This window comes from Rhinopithecus roxellana, chromosome 11 (genome assembly GCF_007565055.1).
Source record: "Rhinopithecus roxellana isolate Shanxi Qingling chromosome 11, ASM756505v1, whole genome shotgun sequence".
Lineage (NCBI taxonomy): Eukaryota > Metazoa > Chordata > Mammalia > Primates > Cercopithecidae > Rhinopithecus > Rhinopithecus roxellana.
This window is the reverse complement of record NC_044559.1, coordinates 66,381,263-66,397,400: the sequence shown is the minus strand read 5'-3', so window position 1 is coordinate 66,397,400 and position 16,138 is coordinate 66,381,263. Positions and strand designations below refer to the sequence as shown.

Here is a 16,138-nt window from a genome sequence, read left to right as displayed (position 1 = left end):
AGAATGGAATACATAAGATTATATTGAAAGTTAAATAACGTTATTGATACAGAAGAAGAAATGAAATAATTAAACTGAAGAGATTTAAGACAGAAAAAATAGGATTTAAGATGCAGAAAGCAATGCTATACTTCTGTAAACAATAAAAACAAATACTTATTTAGAACTTGATAGGACAATGGTGCAAGGTGTTTTACAAGCATTTCCACAGTTAATAAACAAACCTCTTGGTAAAGAAGGTAAGATTACTCTTTATTTTGTAGACCAGCAAAAGGTGGAGTTCACAGATACTAATTTGAGAGGCAAGACTTTGTCTGCATCAGGCTGGTTAAAAAAAGCACTGTCTACCATTTTATAGTATTCCCTTACATGTTTGAGAAATCTTCCAGGATACAGACAAATTGACTAGGGGAATAAAGCAACGAAGATCAGAGAGCCAGATAAAAATGTAATTAGTTTGTGTTTATTAATAAACCAGGAGAAGTAAGCAAGTGCAATAACAAAGATACTGTAAGGAAAAACAATAAAACACTCAAGGATTATATAAAGAACCTGTGTTTGCAGATCAGAAGTGTTAATTATGAATCACAGTTAAAGTAGAGACAAATACTTGGAAAATCCCTGGTAAATTATATTTATTTCCAGGATAAAAACAAATTTCTACCAGATAGTTAAAGAAGAAAGCATAAAGAAACCAAAGGTTAGGTGGAACTTGCAGTGCATTGGAAGAAAAAGGTTGTAAATAGAGAACCTAAAATTAAATCAACTTTTTATTTAAGAATGAAACAATTAACATTCTCATACATAAAAGGATTCATATATTTTTCAGAATAAAAGTACTCAAAGTCATCTATCAATTGACTGTTGAAGAAAAAGAAATAATTAAACCAATCGAATTAATTCAATCTAAATATATATTTTACCTTAATGTAGGAATTTAAAATGATAATTAAAGAACATGTATAATGTAAAAAAGTATACAGGTTGGTTTTCAAACTTAAAATTTTATTAACAAGGATGGCAGTTTTGTTCGGTGTGTGTGTGAGAGAGAGAGATTGGAAAGCAGATGTGGAACACATTAGAGACATTTAACAATGCAAATACATGGTCTTTTTTTGTTTGGCATTCCATCTTGTTTATTGCCATGATTTTTGTGACTAGTTTTCCATAAATTCAGATAATTTGATGCCCCATTCCATATTTCAAATCATTGTATGCTTTTTTAATGTCTAGTTTTCACACATATACATAATCCTAAACATCATGGCTCTCATCTACTAGAGAAAACCTGTCTCAAAAAATGTAATATGCCGGGCGCGGTGGCTCACGCCTCTAATCTCAGCACTTCAGGAGGTCGAGGCAGGTGGATCACGAGGTCAGGAGATCCAGACCACCCCGGCAAACACACCTTAACCCCGTCTCTATTAAAAATCAAAACAAATTAGCCGGGTGTGGTGGCGGACGCCTGTAGTCCCAGCTACTAATGAGGCTGAGGCAGGAGAATGGCGTGAACCCGGGAGGTGGAGCTTGCAGTAAGCCAAGATCGCACCACTGCACTTCAGCTTGGGCGACAGAGAGAAACTTCGTCTCAAAAAAAAAAAAAAAAAAAAAAAAAAAAAAAAAAAAAGCATATTATAGAAGCATGGCATCACTGGGTTTTGCAATGCGATTACATTTTATAGACCAGGTGCAGTCACTCATGCCTGTAATCCCAGCACTTTGAGAGGCCTAGGTGGGCCTATTGCTTGAGCTCAGGAGTTCGAGACCAGCCTGGTCAACCAATAATACAAAAAATATTAAAACAAACAAATAAAAAAAAAAAAATAGCCGGGTGTGGTGGCATGCACCTGTAGTCCCAGCTACTACTCTGGAGGCTGAAGTGGTAGGATGGTCAGAGCTCACGAGGTGGAGGTTGTGAGATTGCACCATCGTACTCAAGTCTGGGTAACTGAGCCAGACCTTGTGTCAAATAAATAAGATGTCCATTTAAGATACAATGGAAAAATACAGTTTTTCAATCTAGTTTTATTTCTGTTAAAAATGACAAAGATTAAAATTCCAACTATAATTTGGTGAGTATTGTCTTTACTGTTCAATTTCTTGATGGATTGAAACATTACATATAAAATGTTAAAGCCATAGTACTTGAAAAAAAATAGATAATTTGATATTCACATAATTTTCAGATGGTTTAAAGTATCTAGCTAGAAATCCAAAAGGAAAGAGAAATATTTGAGTAAATAAAAACACCAACCTCCTAAACGTCAAAAACAACACTAAAAGGCAAACAACAAACTGAAAATATTTTTAAGGCTGGTGACAAAGTGTTGATTTCTGTGCTACTCACATATGCCATGAAAATAAAATTTTAAAATGCCAAAATTAAAAAAAAAATAGGCAAATACGTGAACAAGCAAAACACAAACATATCAAGTAAATTACGCTAGTGACCAAAGACATTTAAAATTAAACTTTATGCTTAACTAGCAACACTCTAGATGTATATCTCCCTCTCTATTGACAATCATATGCAGTTAGACTTTTTTACACACCACTGAAGAGGAAATACATCATTTTATAAATTATGATATTAGTGGGTTTGGAAAGCTATTGCAAAAATAGGTTTTTGATACATATTTATTGATGAAGACCAATGTTATGATATAATGTGATATGAAAATGTCAACAAAATTAAATATGCAACATGGTAAAATATTACATGTGTTTATATACGGACAATTAGACAAGTAATGTAAATACATAGATAACATATACTGATACAAAATACCTTAAATATTAAAAATGATAATCATTGGGTAGTAGGGTTATAAATACTTTTGCTTCTCTGAACTATACTTTTAAAGATGCTCTAGGATCATGTTTTAAAACACCAAAACAATAAATATTTTTGCTATTTACCTATAGAAGTTTTTCATTGGCAACTCAGTTTATGAAAATTAAAATCCTCCATTTTGAAGGAAATTTAGAAACTATCCTCAAAATGTCTCTTGAGGACTTTCTACTATATTTTGTTATTCTTTTTTTCCCACTCCTATCAGGACAAGAACAACATTTTTCACTAACAGTATTACATTTGATACTTGGATCAAAGTACACATGCTTGAATGTCTGTCTGTTATTGTTTTTTATAATTCACCTGTAATACTTGACAACGAGAATTTTTTATCAGAGCTTTCTCTTACCATATATTGAGAAATGCCTTAACAAAACATTTTCTAAATTAACTTGTGGTACCTGCACTTTGAATCCCCATCCCTGATACTGTGAGCTTTTTCATAGCTCTAGATTTTGTATCTAATTTATTTTCTACTGCTTGAGCAGTTGGTAGAGTTCTTTGTACATGCCAAGTGCTTAATGCATTTCTATAATTCATCTGAATGTTAACAAATTAAGAAATTTCACTTCAACTCTTTACAATAAAAATGTAGGTAATGAATTTGTTATTGGATATAGAACTATGATATGTCTGAGTCTATAGAAAATAATTTCACTGAAGTTTCCTTTAAATAAATCAAAATAAGATAACCATTTTTTTTTTTTTTTTTTTGAGATGGAGTCTCGCTCTGTCGCCCAGGCTGGAGTGCAGTGGCCGGATCTCAGCTCACTGCAAGCTCTGCCTCCTGGGTTTACGCCATTCTCCTGCCTCAGTTTCCCGAGTAGCTGGGACTACAGGCGCCTGCCACCTCGCCCGGCTAGTTTTTTTTTTTTTTTTTTTGTATTTTTTAGTAGAGACGGGGTTTCACCGGGTCAGCCAGGATGGTCTCGATCTCCTGACCTCGTGATCCGCCTGTCTCGGCCTCCCAAAGTGCTGGGATTACAGGCTTGAGCCACCGCGCCCGGCCAAGATAACCATTTTAAGTGAATATTCAACTCTCTGGTAGACTATCTTATTTTTAAGTATGATTTTTAAATAATTTACTTCATAAGTTTCTCATTTGAAACTTGGCTTGAAGTTAAATAGCAGAGATAGATAATCCCTTCTTATTTCCTCAATTATTTGATCAACTGTGGAATTCTAAATAAACTTTCAAAATTCATATCACATTTTCAGACAGATGTGTAAGGCATGGTATCAACTAAGCTTCTAGTTTCAAATGAAAATTTTTCTCTATGTTATAACTTTGAGTCAATTTTGACACCCAGATCACATAATTTAAAAACATTAAAATTATCAATTTAAAAAACAAACTATAATAATTTCCACATATTAAGAATGTTATTTACTGTTACACACACACATATATACACACACACATATATACACACACACATATACACACACACACATATATATACTTTCGTGAATTCCGACATCAATCATGCAATGTAGATATTATTAATCTCACCTTGAAAATCATAATTCAAGCTCTAAGAGACGAATAGCTTACTGAAAAGCTTTATTGCTATTTATTGACAAGCTTGACATATTTTGTTCTAGGACATAGGAGTTCACCGTTCACTCTATAGGAATGTCTGTGAGATTGTTTATTGTACTACCCCAAAAGGCTATCTCAATGAAGCGCTGTGAGCCCTTATATGTGATTCACTCTCGTGACCACATTATTTTGGCCTGTAGTTAAACGCAGCAACTTAGGAAGCTCAAAGATATTGAAATTATAAATAGATTCTAAAAAAACATCATTATTTGTATTTAGATGTCCTACAGAAATGCAGAGAGCAAAACAAGTGTGTATGAGCCTCAAAAATACTCTAAATAACCTACAACTGAGAAACACTTTATTCAAAGTTTTTGAGTCTCCATGTGCCGTATGTACTGTCTGGTCCTACATAGATAAAAGAAAATAGACCTTCACTTTGCTCTCAAGAAAGTTATAGGGAAGCCAACTCACTTTACACAAATTCTGATGTGGATGAGCACAATATTTTATCTATGGAAATAGATAAGAAAAATTATTGTCTGTACTTCAGATGGTCAGAATATATGTATAGGGAGAGGAAATAGCCAAGTATATATGAAAAGAGAAAGGGATAGATACAACTATATTAAAATTAGAAACTTTCCTTTGACAAGATAACATTAATAGGGTCTAAATATAAGTCATAAGAATTGTGATATTTATAAAACATTAAGATGATAAATGACTTAATTATAATATATAAAGAACTCCTGTGAATCATTAAGGAAAACAGACAATTCAACTAAAAATAGTCAAGAGATATGGAACAGTACTTTACAAATGTCCAAGATCATCAAACAGTTGTTCAACCCCATTAATCATCAACAAAATTCAAGTTAAAGCAAATATAAGATAATAATACATATTCGCTGCCTTTGCTAAAATCTTAAGAGACTGAAACTGTAAAGATGTGAAATATTTAGAATTCTCCTACTCTGTGATAAAATATAAACCATACAACCACATTAGAAAACTGGCAATAATCTAGCCTATCAGAATGTATACATATTCTGCAACTTTATTCTTATATTTAACACAGATGCAATCATATCAGTAAGAAGACATACTCAAGAGTGTTCGTAAGAGCATTATCATCACAGCATACCCTAGAAGAAGTACAAAGTTCATCACCAGTTGAAAAAAAAATGAATACATAAAATATGATCTATTCATCTAATGGTTTATAGTATAACCATTAATATGAGTATACTAGTATGGCACTTAATTATATGCAAGAATCTTATATGTATACATATAATATAAGACATAATAATTGATTGAAAAGCCATATATAAAAAGGTTTTATACTACGAAATTCAATTTATAGAAAATTTAAAACAGGTAAAACAAATCTTTCATATTACAGATCAGGTCATCTCTAGGATGGAAGTAGGGGTAGTTATGAGTAGATAATTTAATAAGTGGGTTTCTGAAATACTGGCAATATTCTATTTCTTGGTCACAGTGTGATTACATGAATGAATTATAACTTTGTAATAATTTGTCAGACTGTGACCTAATGATTTATGAAGATATCTCATAACTTATACTTGTATAGGAAATTTATTTTTAAAAGTACATTATATATTATGCAGTGAATATTCTTGTCAACACATCTCTGAGCATATGTCTCTTTCAATATTTATGTAAGATAAAGCTCAAAGTGCAATCGTTAAGTTTAAGCTACACATATTGTCAGACCTCGTGAAAATACCAATTTTTTCCAGGAATTTATAATTATAACTGTGATAATTCATCAGACTGTGAAATACTGATTTATGAAGGTATCTCATAGGTTGTACTAGAATAAGAAATTCATTTTTTAAAAAAAGCAAATTGTATATTGTACAATGAATATCCTTCTCAACACATCTCCAAGCATATCTCTCAATATTTATGTAAGATAAACTCAAATTGAAATGCTTTAATCTATACTATACATATTGTCAAACGTGGTGATAGATTTCATTCTTTTTTCCTTGAACTTAACCTGCTTTTTTTTTTTTTTTCCGTCACAACTATAAAAGCCCATATCTCTTCATGCCTCCAACAGTTCCTATTAATGGGCTTGTTTTAAATCATTGTAAGCAAGCATTTGCAATATTTTTAAGTAATCATTTACCTTTCTTATTTTCACCTATGTTGACTTCTAATACATGTGTTTTTCTCATACATTCACTTTTGTTCTACAAAGATATATTTGGCATAAGCAATTGACCAAAGATGTATCTGGTAAAGACTTATTTGGCAATCTTCCAAAGCTTTATTTATCTATCATAATTTTTTTCAGTATGCATTGATAACCAATATTTAATCATTCTTTATTAAAAAATCCATTTTCGGCCGGGCGCGGTGGCTCAAGCCTGTTATCCCAGCACTTTGGGAGGCTGAGACGGGCGGATCACGAGGTCAGGAGATCGAGACCATCTTGGCTAACACGGTGAAACCCTGTCTCTACTGAAAAATACAAAAAACTAGCCGGGCGAGGTGGTGGGCGCCTGTAGTCCCAGCTACTCGGGACGCTGAGGCAGGAGAATGGCGTAAACCCGGGAGGCGGAGCTTGCAGTGAGCTGAGATCCGGCCACTGCACTCCAGCCTGGGCGACAGAGCAAGACTCCATCTCAGAAAAAAAAAAAAAAAAAAATCCATTTTCTCCAATTGATTTGAACATTCACATTTATTACACATATACTCGGTAGAAATATAAAATGATAAAACCACTTGGGAAAACTGTATATTATGTTGCTTCATTTATCTAAATTAAAAATTTATGTTCTTTTACCAAACTACTGCATCTGGTAATGCAAAATCAGATTTCATTTCTCTAAAATCAAATCAATAAAAAAGGACTACTTTGTCATATGTGTTTCATATTTGTTGTCCTTGTTTTATTGCCTTCCTATTGAGTGAGGAGGCCTTATCTGGAGAGATTGAAGGTGAAAACCCTAAGGAGTGCTCAAACAGTCCCTGCTAGCAAGGAGGTCCTGGATGGAATTGTGATTTGACAGTGAATTGAAGTCATCACAGAAACAGACATCTCCTGATCTGATGAGAGCACACAATGGGAACCATATCATTATTATCATTGAAATATTCATACAAATGTAATGAGACTACAATTATGAACAAAATAAATTCTCCCAAGATTGTCTCCTTATCTTCATGATAAAACAAACTCTGTCTGCTCAATGTCTTCCTTTCCTCTGACTTCCAGAGTGGGTCATGCTTCTCAAAATCTTTTGGAGGATTTTTGATGTGCATGATGGGAATGAAGGGGAGGTGAATAACAAGAAGATTTTGAATTAGCCCTGAGGCAGTGTGAGAAGTAGGAACAAGAATAGCTGTTATAGAAATGGATAGGAATGCGGGAAAGGGATGTAAGACATATTTCTATGATCTATGTATCCTTCTTACAACATCTGTGAAATGCATATTCTCAAGTTTGAGTTATTTGGAAATCGATTTTTGATAGTCAAAGCCAACTTGATTGCGGTAACACTTGAGCCTTTGTCAGTTGGACAGTGTGGAACAAGTCACCAATCTTGAAGATTTTGTTACAGTCTTTTATTATTTATTCATGGAAAATAATTACCAAGTTACCCCCAGCCAAAGTTTTTATTGCCTGTCTAGAAATCATTTGATGATCCATAGACAAGGGAGACATATAATCCCAGGTAAACAAACTTTAAAGACAAAGACATTCAAGGAAATATTTTGAAAATAAGAGAAGTATCAGTAAAAGCATCCAAATATGCAATTGAGAGGATACTGAAATGTGCATTTTTGAAACAAATTCAGTCACATTATACAAGATAAATTTACACATACGTGGTAGAATAAAGCGTATGATATTGGAAGGGTCATAAAATTTGCTCATGGAAATAATAAAACAAGGGTATCTTCTGTTAGCTTAGTGAATTTTTGTTTTAATATGTGATATGAAATTCCAATGATTAGGCATGAGGTGTTATGATTTTCACGAATCATAGTTATATACATATCTCAAATGTGTTCTTCGCCCTTCTGTTCTAAGGATAATAATTATCAAAAACCAGTTGAGGAACTTTGATATATATAGTATATCAGTTTCAAAGATGTTTGTGAATGTTCAACTTGTATTTCTTCCATAACAATACAAAAAGTTCAAAGTAATTGACTTGGCCCATACTACTCACCCCAGTTAGTTACTCTTTTCTACAATAATCTCACCAGGATAAACGTTTCAATATGTCTGACACTTTTTCAAACAATTGGATATTTCTGACTTTTGTAAAAAGCAAAACTAAGCAAAGTGAAAACAGAAATGGTCGTTGGGCCTCTAAAGGGAATATAGAATTGTATTTATGTCTATATGAAAGTGTTTGAGAAAAGTTTTGATTTGTTCTAAATCTCTGTGTTAGTAACACATGGAAGAAAAGCAAGAATCTGGCTGAAAATGATCAAGAGCTTTGAGGAAAATAGTGCATTTACAATGTAATATGAAATGAGAATAATAATGTTCACTGACTTTTCTTACATGCAGTAGAAATCTTTTGTTAAAGGGAGTGTAAAAATTGAATATTAATGACTTTAATGGAGATTGAAAAAGTACCTATTGAAATGTAAAGAACACATAAAATTATGAAAGTAATTAAGGACTAAGTAATACATTCAATAACTTAGGTATTAAATTATATAGTTACTAAAATTGCAAATCACTTAATTATTGGTCTTGGAATACTTGCAGCATATTTTTACTATGTTATCATGACTATCCTTTCTCCAAATACTATGATGTTATTACTTGATTAAAATACAGTATAAAGATCTAAGCAATGATAAGTCTAATATTATATAATACATCCAAATTTGGCTTTTATAAAAACAGCAGACTATGTACTTGTATGAACTCAGATTACATTTCCAGGGATATATCAGAATATATTGTTTTTTGAAGTTAATTATAATGTCTTCAGTTAATTTGAAATACTGGGGCACATTCAGTGTACTACTATGTATACGTTACTCAGATGAAGACGTCATTCAAATGTCAAGTTGAGAATATTTAGCATTTTAACAATGCTTCTATTACCTGTATCTCAACCAAGGCTAGAAGCTTTAATAATCTGTCCGCAAAACGTCTTTTTAAAAAAATTTACTGATCTATCAACTTGTGTAAATGATAGATATTATTTCTCATTGGTGAAATGAGAAGTATTTTAAAAGTAAGAACTGGTTTCAAATTATTTTCAAGACATCCTACCCATTCATGAAACAGTGAAAATCATATGCATTATGTATCCATTTAACATTAGCGATGATATAATAGGTTAAATCTTATCGTTCTATGGGTCATGCCTTCTGTTTACCTGATATAAGCTAAACAGTGAATATATCCAATGTCTGAAATCTGAGTGTTTCTCTTGAATGTACCTTTTATGCAAGAATGTAAGATAATGGCTTGAACACCTAAAAGACCAGAAAGCTGAGATTTTCTTTTCTTTTCTTTTTTTTCTTTTTCTTTCTTTTTTTTTTTTTTTGAGACAGATTCTCACTGTGTCGCCCAGGCTGAAGTGCAGTGGCAATCTTGGCTCACTGCAAGCTTCGCCTCCCGGGTTCACACCATTCTCCTGCCTCAGCCTCCTGAGTAGCTGGGACTACAGGTGCCCGCCACTACACCTGGCTAATTTTTTGTATATTTAGTAGAGATGGGGTTTCACCGTGTTAGCCAGGATGGTCTCGATCTCCTGATGCCGTGATCCAACTGCCTTAACCTCCCAAAGTACTGGATTATAGGCGTGTGCCACCACTCCTGGCCGAGATTTTCTTAAATCTACAACAAAGCTTCTTAATCTTTTGTGATTGCTTGCTCTTATGTTTTTATTAATGATTATATATATATATTATATATATACACACACATACACACACACATACACACACACATATACAAAACAGAATTCAGACCAAAAGTTAATTTTCAATCTGGTAGTGAGGTTGTATGAGGAATAATTAACCCTCACTTGCATCAAATGCTAATTGCCTACTGTTATCCTCTCAGAATAATACAACAGTTGTGCTTCAAAACGTTACTGTAACGTTGCTCAAAAGAGAAGGTGTGTCTCCAGAAAAGCTAATGAAAGGACTCATGTATTCATAATACAATAATCTTTAGGTTTATAACCATATAATTACACAGTATTTTTACAGAAGACTTTTTTTGTTATTGTTTAATCGTTTCTGTGATTAGCTTCACAATATGAATCTTTTTATATGGACCTAATTCACTTTAGGTATGTGTTCCCATGACTAAGACAGGGAAGGTAGTTTGACAGTTCAAACAGCAATGAAATGCAAATCTGCTATCCTGTGTGCTTCTAATATATGCTTATCAACAGGAACAGAATTCAGGAGACATGACCTCTTCTTGAAGACAAAGGAGACAGCAAAGAAGGAAGCTTTGCTTCAGAGGCAAAGTATAAAAGAGCCTTCCAGGGTTTGGGGGGCTCATTTTGTGTTTCTTGACTTGATAACAAAAATTTGTTGAAATCTTTGAGGCACTAGGCTGAAGGTTATAAATACAAATAAAATATTTTCTGCTCACAGACCAATAAAGCTTTTGGTAAAAAAGATAAATGTAGCAATTATAATAAAATAGAGGAACATTTTGATACTTTCCATAAAGGATACCCAAGCATATGTGAGCTATGGGTGGACTTCTAATTTCTTCAACACATACCATATTTCCTCAATAATCTAGGTAGTAAAGTCAAAAGCTAAGATAAATGAGGACAACAGAGAAAAAGCAACAGCAGTTACTACCTATGTGAAGAGACCCTGTTCTTCAGAAGAAACAAGTCACTGAATCAATCGCCTTTTCAGAACTCTGGAAGATCTGGCAGTAGCCACAGATGGACTATTTTCTGGGTAGTGGATATCACAAAGTTAACTAGAGAGTAGTGATCTCTTTGGATAGCTCAGTAGACTAAGTTGGCAAAAATACATTAAATATCTGCTATCTGCTAAATCCTGTAAATGATTACATTACTTGAATTCATGGACAAGAATAATTCTGTTCTCTTCATAGAGATAAAGGTGTGTTCAATGAAAGAGAATTGGCAGGAAGTGGTGGCTCACGCCTGTAATCCCAGCACTTTGGGAGGCCGAGGTGGGCGAATCACGAGGTCAAGAGATCCAGACCATCCTGGCCAAAACGGTGAAACCCCGTCTCTACTAAAAATATAAAAATTAGCCGGGCATGGTGGCGGGCGCCTATAGTCCCAGCTACTCAGGAGGCTGAGACAAGAGAATGACGTGAACCCAGGAGGCGGAGCTGGCAGTGAGCCGAAATCGGGTCACTGCACTCCAGCCCGGGCGAAAGAGTGAGACTCTGTCTCAAAAAAAAAAAAAAAAAAAAAAAAAGAAAGAAAGAAAGAAAATAAATAACAGATTTTAGAAGGTAAAGTAACAGAATTTAGAAGGTAAAGTACACCATTTATTACTCTCTTTTTTTTAGCCTTTTATTAGATGGATACTCTAGGTTTAAAGTCCAAGAACTGACCTAAAACTAACTTAGGAAAAAAGAGGTTCATTATAAGGATACTACTTTTCAATAAATTCAAGGACAGTAATATGCTGGCACTTGGTAATCAAAGACTATTTCTTCTATCTGTTTCCTTTGTTCATCAGCATTGGATACTTCACTACTACATAATGCTTTTTTTTTTTTTTTTCATTTTATTTTTGCTCAGTTTTCTTTGGATTTACCCTGTTGTTAAAACAAAACAAACAAACAAACAAAAAACTTGAACTGAATACGTACATAGTATTATTATTTGACCTCTGTTCTCTCTGTAAAATTCTCACTTATTCTAAGGAACCATTTCCATCTGGGTGGTTCTTGCTTATATGAATACCCCTCCCAGGCCTGGTTCTATCTACTGTGGAGATTGTGGTGGCAGACAGAAGTTCAAACATAATGCATGTTATTTATGTTGTTTCTTCTAATGAATGCATATGAATTGTCTACCTCTGATTTCAATGCTACATGTCTTTATAAAATTTGTTAAATATTTAACAAGATCATCCTAAAAATCCTAATTTTTAGTATTCTTTAATGTCATGTATTAATAATACTTTAAAATTTCAAGCTTCATGGAACACAATTTATTTGAGAGGTAATCATACACATAATATTTAAGAAATCATTCTTTTCACCTTTAATCCTAGATTATCTGACAATCTCATTTATGGTAGCAGAAGGAGAAATAAATATATTAAAATAAGTTGCTAGTCTCTATAGGACAAGAAAAAATGTCAATTCTGATAAGTTATTTAAACCACACCATTTCTTTTAAATTTCCAGAAACCTATGAAAGCCTTTATCAAGAGAGTTTATTTTCTTTCATTCTCAATACTATAATTTATTTATTATTAATGTTAAAACAAATAGTACAGGGTATGGTAATGACATAGTCACACAGTACCAAATGACTTTATGTAAAATATTTTCTATCCCATCTTCCCTCACTTCCATGCTTAGTATCCTGAGATACAGTTTTTCACCTTCTGATTATCAATTTAATTCTAAATAATATACTTGTTTCTTTTTATTTCTTCAGTTCTTACTATATGTATATATATAATATTTAATTAACAAGCAAATGTGTAAGATGAGGAATTTAATTTTCATTTCTCTCTTCCTCTTGGTTTTGTTTGATGTGTTATTTTTTGTTTTTTATGTTGCTTATACAACAATTCATTGTAAATAAATTCTGTTGCTCATTTCAATAACTATATATTATAGAAAGAATATTTTATGCTACATTACTAATTAACAAAGCTAAAGCTGCTTATGTGTAGGTAACTTCGCAAATCTATAGAAATAAATAGGTGAAGGTGATCAGCCAACATATCCTCAAATATTATGGTTTGCTTACATTTAGCATTCCAAAAGAAAAGCTAAGATTCAATTTTATTTTAATTTCTAGATAAGAAATTACTTATTTTATAATAGCAAAAATTGTTTAGGAAACATTGGTATATTTTTCTGACTATGAGAATGGAACTGCAGAAAGTCCTCAGATTTGAAATGCTTTCACAGGATCCTAACAGAGCCTCGGTTTTGGAAAAATTATTGCAGGTTTAATTATATGAACCAGGAGTGATACAGCTTAACCATAAGTTGACTTTGGCTGATGCAATCAGATTCCTCAGAGAAATGACTAGAAAGAGCTTGTCAACTCTTAACTCCTATGTTCAGACATACATATTTCAAAGAACTTCAGATTTTTTATTCCATTTAGGGAATAATACAGGTATTGCATACCAAGCAAATTGATTATTGTAAAAGTGCGTGTGTGTGTGTGTGTGTGTGTGTGTGTGTGTGTGTGAGGGAGAGAGATAAAGAGAGAGAGGCAGTGTGGGAGGAAAAGCTCAGTGAGAGTTGTGTGAGAGGAGCAATATTCTTCTGGATTTAACTGAGTAATTTTGATATTGATTTGATATTTTCATGGTTCTGATTCCACATTTAAAGGAGAGAATAGAGTATTAGTAAGTTGCTACTACCAACAACTTTTTATTTTCAGGAAAATATTGATGACATTTATACTGCTTAGGACCTATTAGTGATAATGAACTCAAGAGAAAGCTCTACAATGTCTATGACGTTTGAATTATTGGTCAATAATTATCCTTATTATACTTTCAGCATAAAATTAAGTATTATAATGTTTTAATATCATTGCTCTTTTTTAGCATGCCATCACTATACATTTTTTCTGAGAACTGAAACTACTGACTTTTTGTAAAAGTACATGACATATTTCAATGTTCTGTCATTTCAGAAGAAATAATGTGAGAACATTGCAGTAATTTTTTAGAATGTAAAGTTGTCAGATATTGAGATATACTGAGTGTTTGGGAACCAGTAGTTTAAGTTTCACAGCCCTCAGCCAAAATATGTAATGGAATTTCCCTTTAGAATTACCCTTTAGAATTATTTCCATTTAGAATTACTACTGGCATATTTGGGATGGGGGCTGCAAAACTTAAAGTAGTGTTTCACAAACTGTGTTCTAAAGGTATTATTTGAAAAAGAGGTTAATGGGTGTTTCTTGCAAGTGAGCAAATAATATCCTTTCCTTAGAGAGTCAGTATGCAGATTAGCATAATTAAGTCTGAAAAGATTTGCGGTACAGTTAATTGGTTTTCAAAACTGTATTTAATATCGTATTTCCCAAGTTTATCTGTGTTGATAAACTTTTTATTATTTTTCAACATACCTATTATTGTACTTTTAGCATACTATTATGATCACAGTGGTCAGTAACCTCATATCACTTACCACCTGTTTTTGTAATGTTTTATTGCAACAGAGCCGTGCCCACTTGGGCTTTTGTGCTATAGTGGCAGAGTTGACAGTAGCTGCAACATAGACCATATGGTTGGCAAAGCCTAAAGATAGTTATTATCTGGTCTCTTACAGAAAAATGTTTGCCAGTCCTGATAGCACAACAGACTAGTACTGGACATCAAATTGGGAAACACTGAATTAAATAAATACGTTATAATTTTAAACATTATTTCTTATAGACCATTGCAAATTATGTACATACCTGCATAATATAAAATCAATTTTAATTATATGAAATTTGCAATAATGTGACTTTTATTTTTATGAAATTATTTACTTTAAGTATTTATATTTTAATATAATTAATGTATATGAAACTAAAAAATGATTTAGCAAGGAAAGAATACAAGTATTCTTACAAATTTTGTCTAAGGAGAAGAGAAAACATTACTTCATAAACTATTTGATAGCCTGCTATTTCTTTTGTGAAATCCTCTAGAGAAGATTAAAAATGCATTATCATTCTTCCTTGCTTTCCTTTTAGGAGTAGTTACTGATATAAATGTCTATGTGCATAATTACTGTGTCTTACCATTTTGACTTTGAGGATACTTTGCTTCCTCTTAACATTCAAAATTAACTAGCAAAAGGTATTAGATTATAAATGTTGAAACTTGAGTTTACTGTCTCAGATGTTGTATAGATTTCCAAACTAAAACATCTGTCTCAACTCTTCATGAAATATTAGTAATACAGCTAAAGAAAACTCTATTTTTTTTTTTTTCAGGAAGAACTGAACCCCATTGTTGTTACGCCACCAATCCAAGCTGTAGATCAGGACCGGAATATTCAACCGCCATCAGATAGGCCAGGAATCCTCTATTCTATCCTTGTTGGTTCGTATCTGCTAACATTTTACACTATCAGTTACTATTCTAGAATCTTATAGAAACACATTCTCTAAATTCCAAGGAAATATTTTAAATAACATTTTTTATTATTATTTGACATGATGGTTACTTTTGTGTATAAACAAATTTTAAAATAATAATTCCAGATATTTCCTTCCTCAATTAGCTGGACTGAAATGTGTAGAATGATAAATAAATAACTTTTATGAAAAAGCCAAACAATTCAAAGTATTAGAATATTAACCTGCATATTGGTATTTTTCTACATATCAACTTACCATAGAAAGCATTCTCTAGCACCAGCTTTTAATATAAAATGAAAAACATTCCACTTGTATTTTATCTTTGGGTGGATGCTATACATAATTCTGATAATATGTGACTGAATTTAAAAAGAGCTATTTTGGAGCCATTTATAAAAAAAGGACAAGAGAACATAATTACCCAAGGGAATA

The 16,138-nt window shown here is 32.6% G+C and overlaps 1 protein-coding gene across 12 annotated transcripts in view; it reads left to right on the top strand.

The window, feature by feature from the left end:
* The window catches only part of PCDH15 (protocadherin related 15), a 1,888,416-nt gene that overhangs the window by 1,454,629 nt on the left and 417,649 nt on the right, over nucleotides 1–16,138 (top strand). For all 12 annotated transcript variants that reach the window (XM_030941315.1, XM_030941316.1, XM_030941314.1 and 9 more), the window contains one exon: nucleotides 15,560–15,668. In XM_030941315.1, coding sequence (XP_030797175.1) covers nucleotides 15,560–15,668 — 109 coding nt within the window. The remainder of the gene's footprint in view (nucleotides 1–15,559; nucleotides 15,669–16,138) is intronic.